This window comes from Leucoraja erinacea, chromosome 20, assembly GCF_028641065.1.
Source record: "Leucoraja erinacea ecotype New England chromosome 20, Leri_hhj_1, whole genome shotgun sequence".
Classification (NCBI taxonomy): Eukaryota; Metazoa; Chordata; class Chondrichthyes; order Rajiformes; family Rajidae; genus Leucoraja; species Leucoraja erinaceus.
In genome coordinates this window covers 10,562,101-10,588,678 of record NC_073396.1, presented here as the reverse complement: position 1 = coordinate 10,588,678, position 26,578 = coordinate 10,562,101, and the positions used below count along the sequence as shown (strand labels likewise).

The window sequence follows — 26,578 nt, the reverse complement described above, 5'->3', positions numbered from 1 at the left end:
TAACTAGGAAACATCACTATTCATCTTCCTTCAGTATGAAAATAAAATCACTGTAATCCTGTGTTCTCTGTTACTCAATGAACTTTGTATCTTTTCAATCAATGTCCCTTTCTTGCCCTGTCCGACTTTGCTGATAAGGCTAACATTTCACAAAAGTTCCCATCGCCCCTCTTAGATTAATTGTTATTGTGATTATTTTGTCATTAGCCTGATACCTACTGTTATTTACAAACCTGTACTTGTTGCATTAATTGTTATTGTGATTATTTTGTCATTAGCCTGATACCTACTGTTATTTACAAACCTGTACTTGTTGCAAGCATCTTGTTCTATTGCTTATTCTCCCTTTCTTTCATCACCAGGGGACCCAAATTTGTTTTTCTTTTTTCTTCTCAAGGGAATGCGCTTCTATTATACCTGAAAAGCAGCTGCCTGTTCTACGGTTTAATTGGGCCAGATTCACTTTCTAGCCATTCACATTAGCTTTCCTCCAGTCAATTATTTTTATCCTGGATTACTCCACTTTTTCTATACCGAATTAAATGCTGATTAAATGAACCCAGCTGGCTAAATTTAGCAAACATCGTGCAAAGCAGTGGTGAGCCTGATTTAATGGCACGGCTCAATAGGATTCAGTACAGTTATCCACTAAATATTAGGGAACTCATCCCTGCAAATATCCATTGCAAGTATAATGTGCACATTAATTCAATCAGAAAATGCTTACTGGGAAGAAAAGCAGAGATAGCATTTCGGGTTAATAACTTTTAATCAGAACTCATTCCCTCTTGGACATAAAGTGCTGGAGTAATTCAGCAGGACAGTCAGCATCTCTGGAGAACGTGGATAGGTGACGTTTCGGGTCCGAAACATCACCAATCCATGTTCTCCACATATGCTGCCAGACCTGCTGAGTTACTCCACCACTTTGTGTCCCTTTGTGCATTAACCAGCATCAGCAGTTCCTTGTTTCCTAATTTCCTTGTGGATACCTGTTGCAATGTTTTTTTCCCCTTATATTTTAACATAATCATTAGAAACTGTTAGCTTTTACTTACAGCACCCATTTGCAGAATCCTCCTAAGATAGACACAAAATGCTGGAGGAACTAACTCAGTGGGACAGGCAGCATCTCTGGAGAGAAGGGATGGGTGACGTTTCGGGTCGAGGCCCTTCTTCAGACTGAGTCAGGGTCTGAGTCTACAGATACGTGGAAGGGTATAGTTTGATAACGACAGATCAAAGCTGAATCCTCCTGATAATTTGTCCAAAAATCCGGTGAACAGATAACATTGTGAGTACAATTATTCTGCAAAACCTGCCCTGTAGCGGTCGCAGCAGGAAGCAAGTCACGTGTAAAGGCACATCTGTTTAATCCAAAGGGAAAGAACGATACACATACATACAAATTGACGGGTAAACAGCGGGAGGGACGAGGAAGCATGAATTTTGCTCTGATCGCGATTACTGTACTAGGTTTAGCTTCAGCAAATGAAGTCGAAACCAACAACATTATTTCCACACTGGAGAAGACAGTTCACTTCTTTGAAATTAATCATGAACAATTTAATCTCGACGGGACGACAGGGTTTTGTATATTACGAGGTAAGTCGAATGACACAAGTCCCAGTGACACAGTGGTTTGGGAGTCTGGAGTCTGAGCTGGAGTCGTGAAGGGGACTTGGAAATAGCCCAGATACATGAGTGGGTTTTGAGATCCCGTTATGCCGTTTAAAAATAATTAAATATATTCTGTGCATTTTAATTCTTGCATCCAGGCGCAAGGTTGTACGTGGAAGGATGATTGTATAGCTTTTTAATGTATTGCCATTCTGACACTGGTTTAACTCGGGGGTGGGGAAGGATTAGTAGGGAAGGCACCAACTGTTGGGAGTAGGATTCCGACCCGAAATGTCGTCTATCTATCGGCCACAGATGCTGCGCGACCTGCCCAGTTACTCCTGCACTTTGTGTCTTTTTTGTGTGTGTGTAAACCGCACCTGCAGTTCCTCGTTTCAAATATTAAAGAGTGCGCACGTCAAATATAAACTGTTCATGAACCACCATCTATCTATGCATTCTGTTGCTGGCTGCCTGTAGACATGGGAGTTTTGCAAGTGGAGACAAATACTCGGGCGTAATAAAAACACAAGTTAAAAAAAAACACTGAAAATTACTTGAAACCTAATAGGCGCAAAAAAACATATGTTTTAGGCGAATTCCACCTCTGATTAACAGTCACCGACCTGATCAAAAGGACACAAAGTGCTGGAATAACTCAGTGGGTCAGACAGCATTTCTGGAGAACATGGATAGGCGACGTTTTGGATCGGGACTCTGCTTTCAATCTAAAACAATGTTATGTTTTAATTTCCCTGGCCAGCATTTCCCCGAGGTAATTGTGGTGTGATTCATTTTCGGCGAATATCTCGACGTTCATGTTTCGCTCTGTAATTCTCAGACACTTCTGGTGAATGTGCTGAACATGAGGAAGTATTTAATTTACAATCACATTCAAGTTATCAGTCTAGAAATGGTAGATCACTTCCTGATGGAAACTCTGAACGCAATTAAATACTTCCTCATGTTCAGTACATTCACCAGAAGTGTCTGAGAATTACAGGTTTACCCATGTGAGAAAAACGTTTGTATCTATCTATATACATGGTTTTGATTATCTAATTGGTTAATATTCTCACCAGAATGGTCGTGGAGTGTGACCGTGGTTTGGTATTTTGTCCCCGCAGCGCTGCTGAAGGACACGTTGACTCGATGGTCTCCCTCAGGCCCTGGCGCCATCTCCCAACAAACAAAGCTGCAGGATCTCGTCGTAAAAACCGACGTCGCAGTAAGAAAAAGCACGAAAGAAATAATACTGCGAGAGCCTTCATATTTTGAAGGTAAATTTATAAAGATTGTACACAAATCCAACTGCATTTTCGGGCCTACTTTCCATTGCAGCCTGATGAAGCCTCACTCGCCACGAGGCGGGAGTTCTGTCATTGAAAGTGCACAGCTCTGATGGCGCCATTGGAGGACGTCTCCTGTTGTTAATTATTATTGTCGGAAGTTATATTTAAAACCAGAAGCGGCTAAATATCACACAACAGATCAGACAACAATAGTGAGGCGGGGCTGAGAGATGGCGTTAATATTTTGGATAATCATGATCCTTCGACGTTTAAACATCACAGCAGACACTACAGTGTAAGACCACACAATAAATGGGTAATAAAAAGATGCTGGCTTATAGGGTGATTTCACGAAAGGTCACTGGAGCGTAGATCCGCACCCACGTGACCGAAAATCTCAACTGGAGTACATGCTATACATCCGGTACATGTTAGTGAATGGGAAAACACGCACTTTCCCACCCGTTAAAAACATCGAAAACGGCCAGTTTTTGAGCTGCAATTTACTGTGCCAGTCGGGGTGACCGTGAGGCACAGCTACCTAGATTTACAGTCCAAAAAAAAGATAGAAACTAAGGTAAATTAAAGAGGGAGCTGAAGGTGCCAATCCAGCGGAAGTGAACGGTGGACATTTGCCGTGGAGATTTAAAGGTCCAAAATATCGGGAATTATCGCGTTTGCTCGCTGAATTTCATCAAAAGTAAGGCATTATTGACTTACTTTTGATGAAATTCAGCGAGCAAACGCTATAATTCCCGATATTTTGGACCTTTAAATCTCCACGGCAAATGTCCGCTGTTCACTTCTGCTGGATTGGCACCTTCAGCTCCCTCTTTAATTTACCTTAGTTTCTATCTTTTTTTTGGACTGTAAATCTAGGTAGCTGTGCCTCACGGTCACCCCGACTGGCACAGTAAATTGCAGCTCAAAAACTGGCCGTTTTCGATGTTTTTAACGGGTGGGAAAGTACGTGTTTTCCCATTCACTAACATGTACCGGATGTATAGCATGTACTCCAGTTGAGATTTTCGGTCACGTGGGTGCGGATCTACGCTCCAGTGACCTTTCGTGAAATCACCCTATACCAAAGCTAGATGCAATGTGTAGGAAGGAACTACAGCTGCTGGTTTGGCCCGAAGATAAACACAAAGTGCTGGAGCAATTTTGCTAGAGATGAAAAGATAGATACAAAATGCTGGAGAAGCTCTGGAGAAAATGGATAGGTGACATTTTTGGATCAGGACCCTCTTCTAAATGGGTACAATTTCTGTGCACCCATTAGAATATTTAGCTTAGTGCATTAACTGCCCATAATATAGGAAAACATAACATGATTCTTCACTGGCAAGAGTTGACCAAAAGCTTGTTTAAAGAGAGTAGTTGAGGACATTTTAGGAGGAAAGAGATAAAGGGTTGTCAAAGTTTAGGGAAGGAAATCTTGGTACAGCAAAAAAAAGACTCAAAGTGTTTTGTCATCTGTGGAGAATATGAATACTCCAGTGCTTTGTGTCTTTTTCTGTAAACCAACATCTGCAGTTCTTTGTGTCTGGGTCGTGCATAATCGTGACTTTAGTCATAGTCATTCAGCAAAAAAAGAAACTGGCCTTTCAGCTCCACTTGTCCATGCCAACAGATGCCCCTGGAGGATTCCCCACCCCCCTCCCTCTTGCCTGCATTTAGTCTATAGGGGGGGGGGGGTTGAACGCAAGGTCATCAGGTCAAAGGGCGTGACGCACAGAGAAGCTCAATCCTTCTAGAGTACAAGAGCTTCCGACATACACTAGTAACACACGAAACGCGTACGTTCATACTTGTTAAAAAACGCCAAATACCCCCCCCCCCCCCCATTCACCCCCGGACCCCCAACACTACATGGGGAGATTCACCCCTCCCCCCCCGAACCCTGACACACACCGGGGTGATTCACCCCCCGGACCCTGACCTCTGGACCCCCACCACCACCACACGGGGTGTTCCCCCCCCGGGAATCCCGACCCACAGAGGGGTGATTCGCCCCATGGGGTGATTTCCCCCCCGGGTGCCGAGTGTTTCAGCCGCCAAACACTGGCCGTGGGGATAAAAGGCCCGGGATCCGTGAGTGTGGACCAGTCAGCGTGGAGTCCGGATGCTGGGACAGGTGACTGGCCCGCTGTACTGGCAGCCATAGTAAGTGCTTACCTGACGTTCACCGTTTGTACTCCAGAAGGCGTTGCATGGCAACAGTACGGGTCACGGGTCGTGACCTCGACTGTCATGTATCCTCCCTATATCCCCCTAAACCTTTCCTATCCATCATAGTAATGCAAAATGTATTCTCATTAATAATGAGTTGCTGGCTATCATGTGTGGGTCAGTGTTCACTTTGAGATGCACATAATTTTTCTTTCACTGGAATTATCAATGTTGTTAACTGTACCGAAAATAATGTTTAACGGATATCAACATATAGATAGAATATGTTTAAACAAAAAGCATAGGTCTAGAAAACATTGTACAGTTTAATAGAACACAGTGCACTTTGTGAAGAAGGATCTCGACCTAAGACATCATCCATTCCTTCTCTCCATATATGCTGCCTCACCCGCTGAGTTACTCCAGCATTTTGTGTCTACATGCACTTTAGTTTACACAAAAAAGCTGGAGAAACTCAGCGGGTGCAGCAGCATCTATGGAGCGAAGGAAATAGGCAACGTTTCGGGCCGAAACCCTTCTTCAGACTGATCGGGGGCGGGGGTGGGTGGGGACAAGAAAGGGAAAAGGAGGAGTAGCCAGAAGGCTGGGGGGTGGGAGGAGACAGCAGGGGGGCTGAGGAAGGGGAGGAGACAGCAAGGACTAACAAAATTTGGAGAATTCGATGTTCATGCCCCGCGGGGTGCAGACTCCCCAAACGGAATATGAGGTGCTGTTCCTCCAATTTCCGGTGCTGCTCGCTGTAGCCATGGAGGAGACCCAGGACAGAGAGGTCGGAGACGGAGTGGGAGGGGGAGTTGAAGTGCTGAGCCACCGGGAGGTCAGCTTGGTTATTGCGGACCGAGCGGAGGTGTTCGGCGAAACGATCGCCCAACCTCCGCTTGGTCTCACCGATATAGATCTGCTGACATCTAGAGCAACGGACGCAATAGATGAGGTTGGAAGAGATGCAGGTAAACCTCTGTCGCACCTGGAACGATTGCTTGGGTTCTTGAACGGAGTCGAGGGGGGAGGTAAAGGGACAAGTGGTGCATCTCTTGCGGTTGCAAGGGAAAGTGCCCGGGGAGGGGGTGGACCGAGAGGGAAGGGAAGAATTGACAAGGGAGTTATGGAGGGAGCGGTCTTTGCGGAAGGCAGATATGGGGGGAGATGGGAAGATGTGGCGAGTAGTGGGGTCACGTTGGAGGTGGCGAAACTGACGGAGGATTACTTTTTGTATGTGACGGCTGGTGGGGTGAAAGGTGAGGACTAGGGGGACTCGGCCCTTGTTGCGAGTGCGGGGATGGGGAGAGAGCAGTGTGTTGCGGGGTATGGAAAGAGACCCTGTGTGCGAGCCTCATTTAAGGTGGAGGCAAGGGGAACCCCCGTTCCCTGAATAGTGAGGACATTTCAGATGTCCTGGTGTGGAACGCCTCATCCGTGGAGCAGATACGGCGTAGACGGAGGAATTGGGAGTAGGGGATGGAGTCCTTACAGGAAGCAGGGTGGGAAGAAGTGTAGTCCAGATAGCCATGGGAGTCAGTGGGTTTATAGTGTATGTCGGTTAGAAGTCTATCACCTGCAATGGAGATAGTGAGGTCAAGGAATGGTAGGGAAGTGTCGGAAATGGTCCAGGTGTATTTGAGTGCCGGATGGAAGTTAGGATGCACTTTAGTTTAGTTTGCACTTTAGGATGCACTTTAGTTTAGTTTGGTTTAGAGATTAAGTGCGGAAACAGGCCCTTCGGCCCACCAAGTCCACGCCGACAAGCGATCCCTGCACACTAACTGCATCCAGGCTTTTTCCCCATGCATCGACCACTTTCTAGCTGGTTGTTCAGCGGGCTCTTTCCCCCTCTCATTTCTCTGTATGCTCGGGTCTGGAAGAGTAACCCCAAATCAACCATTTCCTCACATACACAAACGCCTTAATTGAGGTAAAACTCTCACTCAGCGGAGTTTCTGCATTCAAGTAGACACCTCCACATGCAGCAAATCACAACACAGCTTGATAAAAAATTACGTAAAATTTTACAGTTCAAACACAGTATGGTTAATTATCCTCATTTTAAAATATGTTCCATGTGATGTAGGATGCTGTATCTTCATTACGCACCTGGGATTAGGTGTCAGCCCAAACTCGAGCACACTCATCTGAAGGTCAGGGTATCATAGCACACTCTGGAGTCTCGAACACAAACTTTAGACCGAGACTTTAAATGGAGATTTGTGAGAGTGAAGAGCAGTTAAATCTTTGGAATGATTAAGGAAGCTGATGGGAAAATTGAAAAGGAATAGACTGCAAAATCCATGAAACACACCATGGTGCAATTAGAAATTGGTGCCTTAATGTGAATACCAAGCCGTACCCCGGGGGTAGCTAAATGGAACTGGGCTATATGCATGCTTGATGTCAATTCTGGTAGAGGTCTCCAATTTGTTTCTGAATTCAGTCCGCTTCCTCAGATCTAAGCATTGTCAAGGGATTATTATCGTGACTGTATTCTATTCTACTGCGAAGTTATTCACTTAAAGCTTACGATATGATATGATAAAACTTTATTCATCCCCGGAGGGAAATAGGTACGCCAACAGTCTGCAGAGCCAAAAGAGATGGGGGAGATATTGAACAATTTTTTTTCTTCGGTATTCACCAAGGAGAAGGATATTGAATTATGTGAGGTAAGGGAAACTAGTAGAGTAGCTATGGATACTATGAGGTTCAAAGTAAAAGAAGTACTGACACTTTTGAAAAATATAAAAGTGGATAAGTCTCCAGGTCCTGACAGGATATTCCCTAGGACATTGAGGGAAGTTAGTGTAGAAATAGCCGGGGCTATGACAGAAATATTTCAAATGTCATTAGAAACGGGAATAGTCCCCGAGGATTGGCGTACTGCGCATGTTGTTCCATTGTTTAAAAAGGGTTCTAAGAGTAAACCTAGCAATTATAGACCTGTTAGTTTGACTTCAGTGGTGGGCAAATTAATGGAAAAGATACTTAGAGACAATATATATAAGCATCTACATAAACAGGGTCTGATTAGGAACAGTCAACATGGATTTGTGCCTGGAAGGTCATGTTTGACTAATCTTCTTGAATTTTTTGAAGAGGTTACTAGGGAAATTGACGAGGGTAAAGCAGTGGATGTGGTGTCTATATGGACTTTAGTAAGGCCTTTGACAAGGTTCCTCATGGAAGGTTGGTTAAGAAGGTTCAACTGTTGGGTCTAAATGCAGGAATAGCAAGAGGGATTCAACAGTGGCTGAATGGGAGAAGCCAGAGGGTAATGGTGGATGGCTGTTTATCAGGTTGGAGGCAGGTGACTAGTGGGGTGCCTCAGGGATCTGTGTTGGGTCCTCTGTTGTTTGTCATGTACATCAATGATCTGGATGAAGGTGTGGTAAATTGGATTAGTAAGTATGCAGATGATACCAAGATAGGGGTGTTGTGGATAATGAAGAGGATTTCCAAAGTCTACAGAGTGATTTAGGCCATTTGGAAAAATGGGCTGAAAGATGGCAGATGGAGTTTAATGCTGATAAATGTGAGGTGCTATACCTTGGCAGGACAAATCAAAATAGGAAGTACATGGTAAATGGTAGGGAATTGAAGAATACAGTTGAACAGAGGGATCTGGGTATAACCGTGCATAGTTCCTTGAAGGTGGAATCTCATATAGATAGGGTGGTAAAGAAAGCTTTTGGTATGCTAGCCTTTATAAATCAGAGCATTGAGTATAGAAGCTGGGATGTAATGTTAAAATTATACAAGGCATTGGTGAGGCCAAATCTGGAGTATGGTGTACAATTTTGGTCGCCAAATTATAGGAAGGATGTCAAAAAAATAGAGAGAGTACAGAGGAGATTTACTAGAATGTTGCCTGGGTTTCAACAACTAAGTTACAGAGATAGGTTGAATAAGTTAGGTCTTTATTCTCTGGAGCGCAGAAGGTTAAGGGGGACCTGATAGAGGTCTTTAAAATGATGAGAGGGATAGACAGAGTTGATGTGGACAAGCTTTTCCCTTTGAGAATAGGGAAGATTCAAACAAGAGGACATGACTTGAGAATTAAGGGACAGAAGTTTAGGGGTAATATGAGGGGGAACTTCTTTACGCAGAGAGTGGTGGCGGTGTGGAATGAGCTCCCAGTGGAAGTGGTGGAGGCAGGTTCATTGGTATCATTTAAAAATAAATTGGATAGGCATATGGATGAGAAGGGAATGGAGGGTTATGGTACGAGTGCAAGCAGGTGGGACTAAGGGGAAAAAAATTTGTTCGGCATGGACTTGTAGGGCCGAGATGGCCTGTTTCCGTGCTGTAATTGTTATATGGTTATATGGTTAACAGTCACAACACACAACAAGATACAAGAAAACTTGAAATTAATAGTGAAAAAAAAGAGGTAAAGCGACTGACTGTTGGCTGGCTGCCATGTGCACAGCGCCTTAACCGGATTGAACAATCAAACAAATAAATGAACGCAGGATTATCCCTGGGCTGAGGATTCTAAAACTAATGATTTCTTGATTGGTACAGGTGTCAGGTTATGGGGAGAAGACAGAAGAATGGATTTAGGAGGGAGAGATAGATCAGCCATGTTTGAATGGTGGAGTAGATTTGATAGGCCGAACGGCCTAATTGTACTCCTATTCCTTATGACTTTATGATACCAAAATGAGCATTGATTACTACAAAGGGTGACCAGAATTTTCCCTTTCAAATATTACTGGCAGAATGCACTGCTTTAAAATGAAGCAGTTTTGGCAGCTGCTTGATGATTAAGGTTTATCTTACATGATGCAGTGAGAATGATTGGTGGTGAACAGAGACTGGGAGCGGACATTGTCTCTGAACAAATGGTTACCTGCTGATAATGGTTGGGCACTCTGTCATTTTTGAACACCTGATAATCAAGGTCAGAATAACATGGTGTTTTGTGGCATTTCCCACAGAAATGCAGATTATATACAGACGGCATTAATTTTTGTTCAAAGCTACCCGAGTCTGTTCTAAAGACAAATTTTCTACTGCATGGCTTTGTGAACAAGTTGTTTTCTCTGGCGCCTCCTTAACTTCCCATCACCGAAGGCCAGCAAAATGTTGTTTGATTTTTACACCCAAATAAATATACTCGAACATTTTGTGTTCTACTCATGATTTCAGCATCTGCAGTTCCTTATGTCTCTAAATATACCCCTTGTTCTCCACCATTCATTACAGATGTAAGCATTGTCACGGGATCATTATTGAGACTGCATTCTACTGTGAAGTTATTCATGAAAAGCTTAATTTGAATAAAGGAAATTAGTTCATTTTGAAAGATGTGCCAATATCTTTCTGAAAACCTGCGGGAGGTTCTGGGCCCTGGGGGGAAATTTTGTCAAACCGGGGACAGATTTGAAAGGTCATAAATATTTTTGTACCATTTTATTCTGTTTATTCATGGTTCAGGTTTGTCAATTCTCAGTTTTGCTAATTCCCTGGCATTATGTGTATTTTGCATATAATTTTTCAATTGTAAGTTTACCTTGGTGATGTATTTGTATTTGGCGTGCAAGGGCTTTGAATTTTCATGCCAATGTTTCTATCAAAAATGATAGACCAGGCTGTTTGTAGCTCTTAGTTGTAATAATGTTAAAATTTTACTTTTGCAGAGATGTAGATGTTTACGTTTGTTAGATCCAAGAAACATAAAAAATGGGAATTTAAAAAAAACCTGTCAATGTTGGAAATCAGAAACAAAAGTAGAAAATGTCAGGAAAACAATAGCATCCATGGAAAGAGAAACAGTTAAGGGCCTGTCCTACTGCGGGGACCTAATTTGCGAGTTTAGAAGAGTTTGCGCTCGACTCAAACTTGCAGCATGGTCGACACGTGGTCCTAGAAGGTCTATGTAACTCTCCTCCATGCTCGAGAGAAGTTCCCGCATTCTCGCGACCTCAGTTTGGCCATATTTTAGCATGCTGCAAAATTGTCCGCGAGTAAAAATTGGTCGGCATAGAAAAAAATTGATATTTTTTTACTTGTAGGTTTAGTCGAAGAAGGCCGTAGTTGGTCGGCATGTTATTCGTAGGTGATCAAAGGTAGTCGTAGATCGTGTTGGCATAGTCAAAGGTAGTCGAATGTGGTCGTCTTCACTCTTCGGTGGTGTCCAATTTAACAGAGAACATTGGCGAGTAAATCGTAAATAGTCGAAGCTAGTCTTCAACATAGTCGAAGGAGGTCTTCGACATGGTCGTAGCAGGTCTTCTACATATTCGTAGGAGGTTCTCTACATAGTCGAAGGAGGTGTTCTACTTCGGCGATACAACAAGACCATGACACTATCCTTGACTCTCCTAAACACTTCTAAACTCACAAATTAGGTCCCCACAGTGGGACAGGCTCTTAAGTGTTTTGGTCCGTCATCATGAAAATGGGAGAATCTGCCCTTTGAGCCTTCTGTGCCACTCAGTATAGAGACGGCTGATTTTACTCCATTTCCCATCTTAATTAATATCTTGGACCTCCTTTCCAGAGTGAGGGACTGTTATTGTTCCTCCATTTTGCTGCTGTGCTGCTCTCCTTGAATTTATCACTAATAATTTTCCTTGTTAGCCACCTTTTTATATTTTTGTGCCAGGCAGGAATGAACATTTGTTGTTTTCCCTTTCCCATGTGATCCTTAAATATTTCCCACTTCTGAACCACCATCAACTCCTTAAGCAATGCTCTCCAATCTATCTTGGCCAACTCTCACCACATACCATAATAGTCACCTTTATTTAAATTGCAGGCTCCAGTAGCAGAATCAACTATGCTATGATCTATCTTTATCGAAGGATACTTATCGAAGGAGACTCCATATTATGGATGCCTTGCACAAGAAGTCTGAGTTTAATTATTTCACAGTGCACACTATCCAGTCTACAGTGCTCTGCTGTCCAGCTAGTTTTTTTTGATGTTTTGGAGCAGAAAACTAACCTGTACACAATCTAGTATTCCTTCTCCACAATACTGTTGCTAATTTGCATAGACAATCAATGTAGATTAAAGTTGCCCATCATTACTTTGGCACCTTTTATTTCTATATAATTTCTAATTTAATGCCACCCCAACATCACCAAGCCACAGAGTGTGTTCCACCGCCTGTACATCGGGCCGTCTGTAGCAGCGACAACAGAGGGTCTATGGCCCCGACCACGGGTGAACAAAGGAGGAGGACTGGCTGAACTTTGTTGCCTTCCACCACAGTGAAGAATGCTGTGGTGGATGTTTGTGTTAAATTCAGTGATGGAAATGGGTTTTAGGAACTAGGGGGCTCTAAGGTCCGTGAGGCTGAGGTTGGGAAGGAAGGGGGCGGGGGGGGATTTTTATGTGCGGTCATACCCATGTAAGAGTACAAGAATGCATAACTTGTTTATTGTGTATTTATAATATAATTTATTGTGTATTATATGTCATAGATGCTTTCTTGCATCTCTCTCTCTCAGACAGACGAAAGCAATGATCTTAGTGTGGAATAGATGACCTTTCGGGACCCTTGTTCAGATGCACAGTCAAGGGAAAGGGAAACGGGAGATATAGGTATATCTTCCATTCATATGTCCTTAGTACCGTCTTTATCGTTTGTTCCTCTTTCCCCTGATTCAGTCTGAAGAAGGGTCTCGACCCGAAATGCCATCTATTCCCCTCTATGATCGTTGCTTTCGGCTGTCTGTCCGCTTGTTCGATCGCCCTTGGATTAAGTAGTGCAGGATAAAGCTGTGAATTCATGCCATTCCCCTCCCATTCCTAATCTGACCATTCTGTCCTGGGCCTCGTCCATTGTCAGAGTGAGCCCCAGCGCAAATTGGAGGAACAGCACCTCATATTTTGCTTGGGTAGCTTACACCCCAGCGGTATGAACCATTGACATTTCTCTAACTTCAAATAGCCTTTGCTTTCCCTCTCTCCATCCCCTCCCCTTTCCCAGTTCTTACACCAGTCATACTGTCTCCGACTGCATTCTATCTCTTTCCCACTCATCCCTGACATCAGTATGAAAAAGGGTCTCGACCCGAAACGTCACCCACTCCTTCTATCCAGAGATGCTGCCTGTTCCGTTGAGTTATTCGAGCATTTTACATAGATGCATAGAAAATAGGTGCAGGAGTAGGCCATTCGGCCCTTCGAGCCATTCAATGTGATGGCTGATCATCCACAATCAGTACCCCATTCCTGCCTTCTCCCCATATCCCTTGATTCCACTAGCCCTAAGATCTCTATCTAACTCTCTTTTGAATGCATCCAATGAGTCGGCCTCCACTGCCTTCTGAGGCAGATAATTCCACAAATTCACAACACTCCAGGTGAAAAGATTTTTCCTCATCTCAGTTTTAAATGGCCCATCCCGTATTCTTAAACCGTGGTCCTTGGTTCTGGACTCCTCCAACATCGGAAACATGTTTCCTGCATCTTGTGTGTCCAGAGCTAAAGGAGATGTTTGAGAAGTGAGCCAAAGAGATTGAGATATTTGGGAAGACACCTAGAGAATAGTTTTCAATTTAATTTCAAATGAGTTGGTAATGTCATAGTCTACTAAATAAAAATTATGTAACTATTTGTTCATTCTTTAAAATCAAGGAAGGATTATAGAGTGCCTTGCCTGGATACAGCCAAATGTAGAAAAATGATGACCACAGTAAATTGCGCCGATTACTCCTTATCACATCAGTTACTGTACTTAATTATTGCTGAGATTGTAAGTAAAATTATTGCCTTATTAATACATTGAAAAGTAGTTATTTTTTATTATTGTAATACTTAAATTGTAAATGTAATCTTTGCTTCCAATTTTAAGGCTAAGTTATGATCATCATTTTTGCTCTGCTTTCTACACACTCCACTTCAGCATTCACCAATAACATTTATTTACAACGAAGGCTACATTTTTTCGTTATGCAGCCACTGCCAGTTTTGTACCTTTTTCCTATTGATCACTTCAGTACAATTCACAGGAATATACATCAATGATTTGGATGAAGGGATTCAAAGAAACATTAGCAAATTTGCAGATGACACAAAGCTCGTTGGCAGTGTGAACTGTGAGGATGCAATGAGAATGCAGGGTGACTTGGACATGTTGGGGGAGTGGGCAGATGCATGGCAGATGAAGTTTAATGTGGATTAATGCGAGGTTATCCACTTTGGTATAAAAAGCAGGAAGGCAGATTACTATCTAAATGGCGTCAAGTTGGGAAAAGGTGAAGTACAACAACATCTGGGGGTCCTTGTTCTTCACTGTGAAAGTAAGCATGCAGGTACAGCAGGCAGTGAAGAAAGCAAATGGCATGTTGGCCTTTATAACAAGAGGAGTCGAGTATAGGAGCAAAGAGGTCCTTCTGCAGTTGTACAGGGCCTTAGTGAGACCACACCAGGAGTATTGTGTGCAGTTTTGGTCCCCTAATTTGAGGAAGGACATTCTTGCTATTGAGGGAGTGTTGGGGGAGTCCAGAACCAGGGGTCACAGTTTAAGAATAAGGGGTAAGCCATTTAGAACGGAGACGAGGAAACACTTTTTCTCACAGAGAGTTGTGAGTCCCCATCTGCTTCAGAGGGCGGTGGAGGCCAGTTCTCTGGATACTTTCAAGAGAGAGCTAGATAGAGCTCTTAAAGGTAGCGGAGTCAGGGGTTATGGGGAGAAGGCTGGAACGGGGTACTGATTGGGGATGATCAGCCATGATCACATTGAATGGTGGTGCTAGCTCGAAGGGCCGAATGGCCTACTCCTGCACCTAAATTAAAAAATAAATGAATTAATTAAAAAAAAAACTCAGCATACAATGAGAAAAATTGCCCTATTCCAATGCTGACTCAAGACAATAAGAACATAGTCACTGCTTAAGAGCTGATTGGCACCTTACTTTATAAACACGGCCACAAAACATTTGGACCAGCCACCATCCTGCTCAGTCAGGCTGGAATACCCTTGAAGATATGGTGACCAAAGCAGATAACCTAGAATCTGTCCTTACACTTTTGCCTGTGATTACAACCACACAGTAAAACTTTTTGATTACTGCAATGTATTGTGTTTCTCAAATTAATAACTTTAGGCATACGGGAATCATTAATCTATATAATGGATGCAATCTTCTAAAATTACTGGGCCAGAATTTGTTGTGATAACAAAAAGAACGTTAGTCATCTTCTTTCATCCGTTCACTAAAACTGAATATCCTTCTATCAGCAGGGACAATTATTTCCTCAAGGATTTGGAACAATTTTGTAAAGTTACTTTATATTTTCAAAATTATTCTTGAACATAAATTTTCTTAGATCCTTTATTACCCACATATATAAATGAACAAAAATGTTTTGCTGCACAATATAAAGGTCACCATTTAAATACGAAAGCTTGGTACACTGACCGTCATCATTTAGGGCATTTAGTACAGAAGATAGGATGTCATATTAGAGTTGAACAATACATTGGCGAGGCTTGAATTAAAGCATTGTGCTTAGGTTCGGGTCACCTTGCCATTAAACTATCACAAAGTGTTCCGAAAATGTTACGATGATATTGCCAGGACTCGGTGAACTGAGTTGTGGGGAGAGGTTGGGCAGGCTAGAAATTTATTCCTTGGAGCTTAGGAGACTGAGGGGTGATTTTTATATTAGTGTATAAAACCACAAGGGGCATAGATAAGCTGAAAGCATTCAGTCTTTTCCCCAGGGTTGGGGAATCAAGAACTAAAGGGCCCAGGTTTAAGTTGAGAGGATGAAGATTTAATAGGAACTTGAGGAACTAATACCGCACATAAATGGTGGTGGGCATATACAATGAGTTATGAGTTGCCAGAGGAACTGGTTGAGGCAGGTATAATGACATCATTTAAAAGACGTTTGGTCAGATACAAGGCTAGGAAAGGTTTAGAGAGATATGGGTCGTATGTAGGCGAATGGGACTAGCTAAGGTGAACATCTTTGTTGGCATATGCTCCCTTCTGCTTTGAGACACCGTGTACAGTTAGTATGTTTTATCTTCAGTGACTTCCACACTACACCTAGTCGCACACATCAAGAGAAGGTGCAATGGGTTACAAGGTGTCCATGTGATATGTCTACTGCAACTAAATAGTTGGAAGTAGGAATATTTGCATGAATTTAATCAGTTTTTCGACTGAGGCACATGAAGTGTGCCTACTGATTAACTCTAACTTAGAGTTACTTGGATCACTCTAACAGACACACAAGCGTGTATGAGAGTGATCCAAAGGAGATTCTGTGGCCTTGCTTTCCCCACCTAGTGCATGGTCCTGGCTGAGAGTATGTGAACTCCCCAACTTTAGTGTGTGAACTAAATAAATGACGGGTCATCACTGAAGTTTATTGCTAATGGTGATCAGAGTACTGTTCATGGTCTTCAGCTCTTCCACCATTGAGCAATTGTACCTCGGATAGTTGCAGTCCGTTCCCAAGAGCTGGTTTTATTATTACTGTGGTCTATATTTCCATCGCGTGGGAATGATGACAGTGATTGTAGTCAGTGAGTACAGTTTTTTCAAAGAGTACCTCTTGATAAGGTGCAGGTGGGAGCTTCTAGCTTTGTTTTTACAGAGCCATTGCATTTCTAGTCTGTGATCCATCTGCATGGACTTTGGGGACCTCTAGACCATCATTTCAATGGGAAGGAGAAAGTTTGAGGAGTTGAGTCTTGAGGACCTCTGGGGAACATAGATCTTGTGTTAATTCTTAGAGGCATCATTTTCCTTCCTAACTAATCTACTTTTTAATTCCAATTGTAGAAAGATTGCACAGATATTGTAAAATTAGGAAAGGCAGTCAGCATTCAGCATCTTAAGAAAGTATACTGCACCAACATGATGAAAATAAACTTGGAAATTGAAGATGAAGACTTTCCATTACATCGGCGTGACTTATTTATGGAAAACAGTAAGTGGCTTAAAATTAAGATTAATTATTAGGATGAAACTGAAAATAGATGTATGATGTTGTCAGAGTTTATAAAGTAGATTGTTTTGTGCATAAGTTCTAGAGATTTGAGCGCACCAATTGATCATGCTGGAGTGGGCCAGATATCTTTTGATTGAAACAGACAGCATGGAAACAGGCCATTCAGTCTACTGAGTCCAAGCCAACCATTGATCACCTGTTCACATCTGTTTTATGTTATCTCACTTTGACATCTACTCCCTACACTTTCAGGGCAATTAACCTACAAACCTGCATCTCTTTGGGAAACCGGAGAACCAGCATGAAACCCACAGATCGCAGCGAAAATGTGCAAATTCCTCAATGACAGCACCTGAGGTCAAGATCGAACCCAGGACTTTGCTGCTGTGAGACAGCAGGACTACCAGTTACCAGCTGTACCACCCTCAAGGCTTAGGTTGCAACAGGCAAAGAGAAAATGTGCTGCCTGGTTCTTGTTTCCTGAGTTGGGCTCAAGATCAGGTCGATGGGAGATCGGAGTGGTTGATACTGGAATCCTGCAATATTTCTTGGGGGAATGGAATGTAAGAATGTAAGAGCATGGACCCAGACTGGGAAATTAGATGGTGGTCACGCTGATAGAAAGGCCTGGCCATAGTTCCGAGTGAGACAAAAAAGCCTGTAGATTGAAGTTATCATGTTTCTGAAGTGATAACCAATATGCAACTACATTTCCACTCGTGTAACTATAACAGAGTAGAGAATTATAGAGCAGTAACTATAACGGAGAAAAAAATCCAATTAAAATAATTTTTAATTTAAACTTCCTTATTTCCATTTATAAGGAGACTAGTAGGCATAGTATTGGGGTGAGAGCAGGAAACGTTTAAAGGAGTTGTGTTGGTTACGTTTTTTTTATTACACAGTTGTACATACCTGGTGATGGAATCAAATGTGATTATGAAGCGTTTAGATAGGCACATGAATATGCAGTGAATGGAGGGATATGGATCACGTGCAGGCAGAAGGGATTAGTATAATTTGTCGTCATGTTCAGCATAGACATTGTGGGCCAAAGGGCCTTTTCCTTTTCTTATGTTCTAAGAACTATATCACCAGTGTTGTCTGTAGGAATAAAACACTCCGGTCAGTTCCTTTACATTTAGGATTGTGGAGTGAAGTACCAGGAGTGTCGATTCAATTCAATAACTTAACATTAAGTCAATTACGGACCTTTTAAAATTATTTGTAAAGTTACTGGAAGGGATTCTGAAGGATAAGATATACATGCATTAGGACAGACAAGGGTTGATTAGGGATAGTCAGCAGGGCTTTGCGTGGGAGATCATGTCACACAAACATGATTCCGTTTTTTGAAGGTAACCAAGAAGGGTGATGAGGCTAGGGTCTTGGCTGTGGACTACATGGATTTCAGCAAGGCCTTTGATAAGATTCCGAATGGTTGGCAGCTCTGAGAGGATAGATCACAAGGGATCCAGAGAGAGCTAGTCGACTGGATAGATTGGCTTCATGATAGGAAGCAGAGGGTAGTGGACTTCAGGGTATAGAAGATGAGACATTATGCTACAGTTGTACAAGACATTGGCGAGGCAGTACTTGGAGTATTATGTACATAGTCACCATGTTATATAAAGATGCTATTAATCTGGAAAGGGTGCAGAGAAGACTTGTATGGATGTTACCAGGACTTGAGAGCCGGAGATTTAGGGAGACGTTGGGTAGGCTAAGCCATTATTCCTTTGAAGCTGAGAGGTGATTTATAAAGGTGTATAAAATCGTGAGGGGATTAATAGGGTGAATGAACAAAGGGTAGGGGAATCAAAAATCAGAGGGCATAGATTTAAGGTGGAAAGGGAAATATTTAATAGGAAACTGAGGGCAAAATGTTCACACAGAAAGTGATGGGTATATGGAACAAGCAGCATTTAAAAGACAATTGGACAAGTAAATGGATAGGAAAGATGTAGAGAGATATGGGCTAATTGTGGATTAATGGGTCTTGTGTAGATGGGGCATCTTTTTTGGCATGGATGAGTTAGGCTCAAGGGCCTATTACCATGTTGTATGACTATGATAACCTAATTTTAGCAAGATGTGAGCTATTATATTTTGGAGATGGTCTTGATATGAATTATGTAACTGCAACACTCGGCAGAGAACTTATCCACTCAACTACTGTGGATGAATCACATCCCTATATTACCTTGTTTTTTAAAACTATTCCATAGATGTTAACTGGAATTACCAGGGGGCGCCAACGATGGCTGCCTCGCCAACAGTCTGCTCGTCTTTTTCCTTCTTTATGTTTTTAGTTTATTGTAAAATGTTTGTTTTAATTCATCGTTAGTTTTGAATTATGTGGAGGGTGGGGGGGACTTTTTTTAATCTCTTTCCTCAATGGAGATGCGACTTTTCCGTGTTGTATCTCCGTCCGCACTACGGCCTAACATCGTGGAACTGGCGGCCCCTTGCTAGGACCTCAGAGCTCCAACATGCGGGAGCCTACGGACTTTGACACCATGAGCTGGCGGTCCCTTTGTCAGGGATCGACCTCTGAGCTCCAACCGGGGGAGACTGCGGACTTTAACAATGTGGAGCTCGCGATCCCTGGTAGAGAATGACTCCGGGAGTTCCAAGCCGCGGGAGCTTCGACCTCCTCGATCACGGGAGCTTCGATCGCCCCGACGCAGGAGCTTCGGTCGCCAGCGGCGGCAGCTTCAATCTCCCAGACAGCGGATGGTTCAACTCCCCCGACCGCGGGAGAAAAGGAGGAAAGAAGATAAAACTTTATTGCCTTCCATCACAGTGGGGAATGGGGAGGAGCCGCAGTGGTGGAAGTTTATGTCAAATTTTGAGGCAGTTTGTGTGTCCTGCTTTTTTGGTATGACTGGATTCCTCGTATGTTGCAAAACATACTTGGCTGATAAATTACAATTAATTATGATTATAAATTATATTTCATTTTTTCATCAGTCCGTGAGGAAGATCTTCCCGATATCACTCCAAAATGACTTGCGGCTGATTTGAAATTGTGTAACCTTGTTTTAATTCAAAGCACTATCTAGATCTTCCTTTAAATGGCCATTGCGTATAATTATGGAAACTTTATGCATTTCGTTGTCTCTGTAATTTTCTTTTTCTTTGCAACTGTTATTCTCTAAAATCACTCCGGGCTGTCTTACAGTTCTCTGATTATCTCAAAGGCATTAAGAGCTCTGTAACTGGAATTGGATGCAGGAACTGAGATGGAGTCTGAATAGAGCATTCTACCAGCCTAGTCTAAAATCTCAAGTCCTTATTCATGAAAATTGTCAGCCCTTTTAAATAATACTCCTTGAAAACACCTCCAGCTTGAGTGCCTAAACCACACCAATTAACTAATTTATATTTTGGATAACAACTGTAAATATTTCCCTCCCCACAGCTCGATAATTTGGAAACGCTGTGGGAACATTTGCCTTGTGGTGATGTTCCTCCACAATGATAACATGGGAAATGCAGACAAAAAAAAAAGTGGGGCTAATGAGAATTTTTTTTTGCAGTGAAATTTATTATGACCTGGAGCGTACTGTGTGAAAGTGTTGGAAATAGATTGAGCATTAACTGTCTAAAGAGAATTGAATATGTAATTAATAACTGTTCTCTTGAATGTACTGAAGCATTATTGCCCCACTCCCTTCATTCTCCTAATGACTCTTTTATCTTCTGAGAAGCCAAGCAACTTGATGGATAATCTACCTATGTGTAATTAATTGGTGGTGCTGTTAAAAGGCAATCATTTGGATTCCAGTTCTTTGTATTGTTTCTAATTCCATTCCATCAGCTGTTTCAATCTTCACCCTTCCCATATCTGGCACTATATGCTTCTCTTCCCCCCCCCCCCCCCCTCTTTTTCTCCGTTTTTGTTCTCTTCTGTCTGCCTCCATCCATCATCCATTTACCTCTGCCTTCGAACTACACCCCCTAGCTCCATATGCCAGTCATCGCTCGCCACTCCCTGTTCCACCAATCTCTTGGAGTTTCTGTCTCATCACTCCCCCTCATCTCTTAATACTGACTACATCCCCTCTCCACATTGAGTCCTGAGGCAGGATGCGGGCCTGAAATGTCAACCATTCGTTTCCACTCACAAATGCAGCTCAAATGTAGCAAATTATATCTTGCAACACTTCCTCACCTTTGCTCATGTTGCTGGAATGTTGGGGGACATATTCTTGATATTATTCTTGATATTACCTTGTTGGAAAAAATATTACCTAGTTAGTACAACCCCAACTACTCCTCTGGCACTGCAAATGAGCTACTTCAAGAATGGAGCTGTGGAATCATCAGCCAATTCAGTTTGTTCCCAGTACGGGGAAGGTCACCAAAGCAATAAAAGAGATTGGTGCATCACTGCTCTGTGCATCTCCTGCTGTGGCTCTGAGTTACATTTATATATAATTGCTCTCTAGAAATGCGCTGACAATTGTAATATTTTGATGTTCCTTAGTTGCACTGAGAGCTTTAATCCTGAACTGCTGCAGCTTTAGTGGCCATTGGTTCCATTTGAGATTTTTTTTTAACCAGTCAACCAGATAATGAAAGACTGAACTGGGTAAGAAGATGAGAACAATGAGCAGAATAAGCCTATTTGCTCTAACCTGCTCAGCAATTCGACAATTTTTATTTCACAAATAAATTCACAAATTTCATACACATTTTTAATCATTCGAAGAGTACAGCCAGTTAAGTGGTGTTGCCAATTTTTAAAGCAAAAGTTGTAATAATTTCCAGTCTGAAGAAGGGTCTCGACCCAAAACGTCACTCTTTCCTTCTTTCCAGAGATGCTGCCTGTCCTGCTTAGTTACTCCAGCTTTTTGTGTCTATCTTTGAAATAATAGTTAATTCTTCTTATGCTGTATCCAGAGACAACCAAGACTGCAAGGTGGTTAACAAATGTGTTATTTATGGTTGGGCTGAATGTGGTACCTGTATTAATGTTGGACTTTAGTTCTTCTGATCAAAGTTTCTCACTATATGTATAATTTATACAGTAATGCTTTGTGGGATGATTGGATATTCCGATTTCATCAAGACCCAGTGGCTTGAAGCTATTCTATCATGGCAGAACCCCACTGGTTGCTATCTGAGGATTGGTAAGTTCATTGATTAATATACATTGTTTAACATTAAAGCTGCTGTTCACATGCGCGATGAGTTATTTTGAAAAGGTCCTGATGGGGAAACAAGCTACTCGGCTAAATTCCAGAGGTGAGGTGAGAGTGATTGTCCTTAACATCAAGGCTGCATTTGTCCAGGTATGGCATCGTCATCATGGTCCTGCTTGCAACAAGACTTAGACAATATTAAGGATTAAGGGCTGATGAGTGGCAAGTATCTATGACTAAAATGCAAGGCAATGACCATCTCCAATAAGAGTTTTACCACTTACTTTTGAAGTCCAGTGACATTGATCAACCTATTCCTTTTCTCCGGAGATGCTGCCTGACCTGCTGAGTTACTCCAGCATTTAATGTTTCTTCGGTGTATACCAGCATCTGCAGTTCCTTCCTACACAAACTCTTGGAATAAGCCTGATCCTGCTTTTCCATCCTTTGTTATAATTTTCCAGAATTGGGCCGACGTGGAGAAAATCTTGGACTGGCTTGGAGTCTGACTCCCCCTCCTTATACCATCCAATACTTAACATCACCAAAGCAACATCACAGTGTTGAAACCCTACTCAATGGTTTCTTTTGCAGAAGCACGTCACTGTTTTTTTTTTAACATGTTTACATTTCATAATTATTTCATATTTAAAAGGCAGTTTTTTTCCACTCAGATTTTCCTTAAAGTTCAGCTATATCAATCTATTGAAATACATAAACTTTAAAATTAAAATATGTAATATGATTTTAAACATAGTGTCACGATTGTGCTCAGTTGAATATTGCAAATGTTCCTCCACATTTCATGTCTTATATTTCATACAGATTTAGGCAGGTCCGTGCAGCCAACAGAGAAGGAACGAAATGCATTCACAAAACACAAGAGAGTGAAGAGAAGAGATAGACTAATGAGTGGTAAAATATTTTAATTTTAAATATTTATTACATTTTCTTTTATTGATATCCGTACCAAATAATTCACTGGCACCAGAAATGAATAACATGTTAAATTTTGATGACATCTCAGTGGAGTCTATGTTCATCTTTTGATGTTTGAAAGCCTCAATGGAAGGAAATACATTGCAGCTGCTCCACAAACTGCAGCAAACAGTTGTAATCATGTTGGTATGTCTCGGGGATTTTTGGAGATGTGTTATCATTTTAATTTAACCATGCTGGGCAACACATAATAAGGGCAAGATGATTATGATCCACCCCAGCATTGTTGTTGTGCACTTCAATGTTCCATGAAATACACCCATTTTATCTTTAAGTACGATGCCAAAAAAAGGTCCATTAAATATATGTGGGATGTATGGATGATACCTGGTAATACTCAAACTGGCTTGAACAGGTTTGTAGGTTAATTGGCTTCTGTAAATTATCCCTAGTGTGGAGGAGAGTGTTAGTGTACGGGATAATCGCTGGTCAGCGCGGGCTTGGTGGGCCAAAAGGCCTGTTTCGACGCTGTATCTCTAAAAAAGGGTGGTGCAGCAGTAGAGTTGCTGCATTACAGCGAATGCAGAGCCAGAGACCCGGGTTCGATCCCGACTACGGGTGCTGTCTGTACGGAGTTTGTACGTTGTTCCCGTGACCTGCGTGGGTTTTCTCCGAGATCTTAGGTTTCCTCCCACACTCCAAAGATGTACAGGTTTGTAGCTTAATTGGCTTGGTATAAATGTAATATTGTCCCTAGTGTGTGTGTAGGGTAGAGTTAATGTGCGGGGATCGCTGGTCGGCGCAGATTCGGTGGGCTGACGGACCTGTTTCCGCGCTGTATCTTTAAACAAAACTAAACTTTGATCAGAACCAGGAAAGTGGTGAAACAGTGTTTTAAATTTATCCACAGTCATCAATTTGACTGCTATGACTTCAAGCCAGACGTTTTAAAACACTCACTTTAAACTAAACTGCATGAATGGCATAGACTCTACTTGAAATGCAGATTTATATACCAATTATATACTTTTATATTCTATGCTAGTTCCTCTAGCGAACATTCACTCCCACCTTGTTTCCCTTGAGACAATAAGCACACAGAATGCAGGGCTTACTAGAATTAAAGCTCATTTTACAATCACTAGTGATCAGTTTGTGGCTATTCTGAAAACATAACTGCCATAATAGTAACTTTTGTTATATGGTAACAAATTTTCATTTGAGCTTTATTGAGCTGGTTTATAGGGCTGGATATAATATGTTTCCTAAATTCTATTTGTAGTGCAAAGATAATGTATCATTCCAAAGATGAGACAGTCTGGTGACTAAAATTAGAGCACATGGTATCTGGTGACTAAAATTAGAGCACGTGGTATTGGGGGTAGGGTGTTGACGTAGATAGAAAATTGGTTGGCAGACAGGAAGCAAAGACTAGGAGTGAACGGGTCCTTTTCAGAATGGCAGGCAGTGGCAAAAGGCTCGGTGTTGGGGCCGCAACTGTTTACCATATATATTAATGATTTGGAACAGGCGATTAGGAGCAACACCAGCAAGTTTGCGGATGACACAAAACTGGGTGGCAGTGTGAACTGTGAAGAGGATGTTAGGAGGTTGCAGAGTGACCTGGACAGGTTGAGTGAGTGGGCAGATACGTGGCAGATGCAGTATAATATGTCCTTGTCCACCGATAAATGTGAGGTTATCCACTTTGGTGGAAAAAACAAGGTGGCAGATTATTATCTCAATGGGGTTAGGTAAGGGGGAGGGTGTCCTCTGTATGTCCACCGGTCACTGAAAGTTGGCGTGCAGGTACAGCAGGCATTGAAGAAAGCTAATGGAATGTTGGCCTACATAACAAGAGGATTTCAGTATAGGAGTAGAGAGGTTCTTCTGCAGTTGTATAGGGCTGTGGTATAGGCATCTGTATAGGGATCTTATAGAAACATATACAATTATAAAAGGACTGGACAAGCTAGATGCAGGAAAAATGTTCCCAATGTTGGGCAAGTCCAGAACCAGGGGACACAGTCTTAGAATAAAGGGGAGGCCATTTAAGACTGAGATGAGAAAAAACTTTTTCACCCAGAGAGTCGTGAATTTGTGGAATTCCCTGCCACAGAGGGCAGTGGAGGCCAAATCACTGGATGGATTTAAGAGAGTTAGATAGAGCTCTAGGGGCTAATGGAACCAAGGGATATGGGGAGAAGGCAAGCACGGGTTATTGATTGGGGACAATCAGCCATGATCTCAATGAATGGCTGTGCCCACACGAAGGGCCAAATGGCCTCCTCCTGCACCTATTTTCTATGTTTCTAAAATGTAGATACTTAATCAACAATTTAAACTATTATGGCTGTCCTTATTTCATGCAAAGGATAAACATGTTGATATTTCACCCCATCACTGTTCCACTTTAATTGTTACATTGACAATTTAGAGATCAGCAGTGCATAGTGTGGATTATAAAATCATTAACTTTTACCTGAAGAGATCTGATGAGCAAAATGTTTTTTTTCCCCAGATAATTGTACAAGTCATCTGACTGGTATTGCTGCAGGAGCTCTGGGCGTTTTCCTTCGCTTTTATGGCATAAGCCAGAATGTCAGAGAACCACAGAATATTTAACACCAAGCCACAGCTTTTCAATGTGATCATGCTGAATTAGTAATAGCCATTTATGTATTCTACAATTAGTTTTGTGCCTCATCCTGGTTCCCATGACTTAAGTTGTTTTTTGATGAAAATTTGTACGATTAGCTCAAGGCGACGGTGGAAAAGTGATAAAGTGTAAGATGTTCAGAATAATTATGTTCAGGCAGCAGTAGAATTTGTAGGAAAGAACTGCAGATGCTGGTTTAAATCGAAAGTAGACACAAAATGCTGGGGTAACTCGGCAGGACAGGCAGCATCAATGGACATAAGGAATGGGTGACGTTTCAGTTGAGATCCTTAGAAGAGATGCTGCCTGTCCCGCTGAGTTACTCCAGCATCTTGTGTCTACCAGCAGTAGAATTTGCTGTTTTCAAGAGGCGTGGTCCAAATTGAGACCATGTGGGTTTCTTCTGGGTGCTCTGGTTTCTTCCTCCTCTCCAAAGGCAGGTTTTGTAGGTCAATTAACTAAATAGCATAGTTGGGTGGTAGGAGAATCAGAGCGGAGTTGATGGGGAGAGAGGGTAAGTTACAGGGATGTGTTACAGGGAAATCTTATATTAGATTTCCTGAATTTACAGTTTTTTTCCTTTTCAATGTCAGATAAAGTTATTTCTCATCATAATGCATTTGTTATTCCATAGTTTAGGGATTTTATCTCCCCCCGTTGTTTATTTTAATCACTTTCTTCTTCATATTTTCTTGGAGAATTTTATGGAAATGACACATTCTTACCAGTCAGAGGACTTTGTCTTGGTCTTAGAAAATGAGAAATTGGAAGTGCATTCTTTAATTTGTGCACAAAAATATTGCTGTCTT

At 42.0% G+C, this 26,578-nt stretch overlaps 1 protein-coding gene across 1 annotated transcript; it reads left to right on the top strand.

Moving 5' to 3' along the window:
• The first annotated feature begins 277 nt into the window (after positions 1–277).
• On the top strand, positions 278–26,516 carry c20h16orf89 (chromosome 20 C16orf89 homolog). Its single transcript, XM_055651901.1, has 7 exons — positions 278–1,605; positions 2,748–3,010; positions 13,666–13,806; positions 16,853–17,000; positions 22,058–22,159; positions 22,997–23,086; positions 25,632–26,516. Exons 1-7 carry the CDS (start codon positions 1,443–1,445, stop codon positions 25,733–25,735), a joined length of 1,011 nt encoding a protein of 336 aa, XP_055507876.1. The 5' UTR covers positions 278–1,442; the 3' UTR covers positions 25,736–26,516.
• The last annotated feature ends 62 nt before the right edge of the window (positions 26,517–26,578 follow it).

Excerpts from the sequence above, each read along its gene's own strand:
- c20h16orf89 (XM_055651901.1), top strand. The coding sequence starts at position 1,443 with ATGAATTTTGCTCTGATCGCGATTACTGTACTAGGTTTAGCTTCAGCA. Across the intron at positions 1,606-2,747 it reads AGGGTTTTGTATATTACGAG|CGCTGCTGAAGGACACGTTG; the intron begins GTAAGTCGAATG and ends TTGTCCCCGCAG. Across the intron at positions 23,087-25,631 it reads AAGAGATAGACTAATGAGTG|ATAATTGTACAAGTCATCTG; the intron begins GTAAAATATTTT and ends TTTTTTCCCCAG.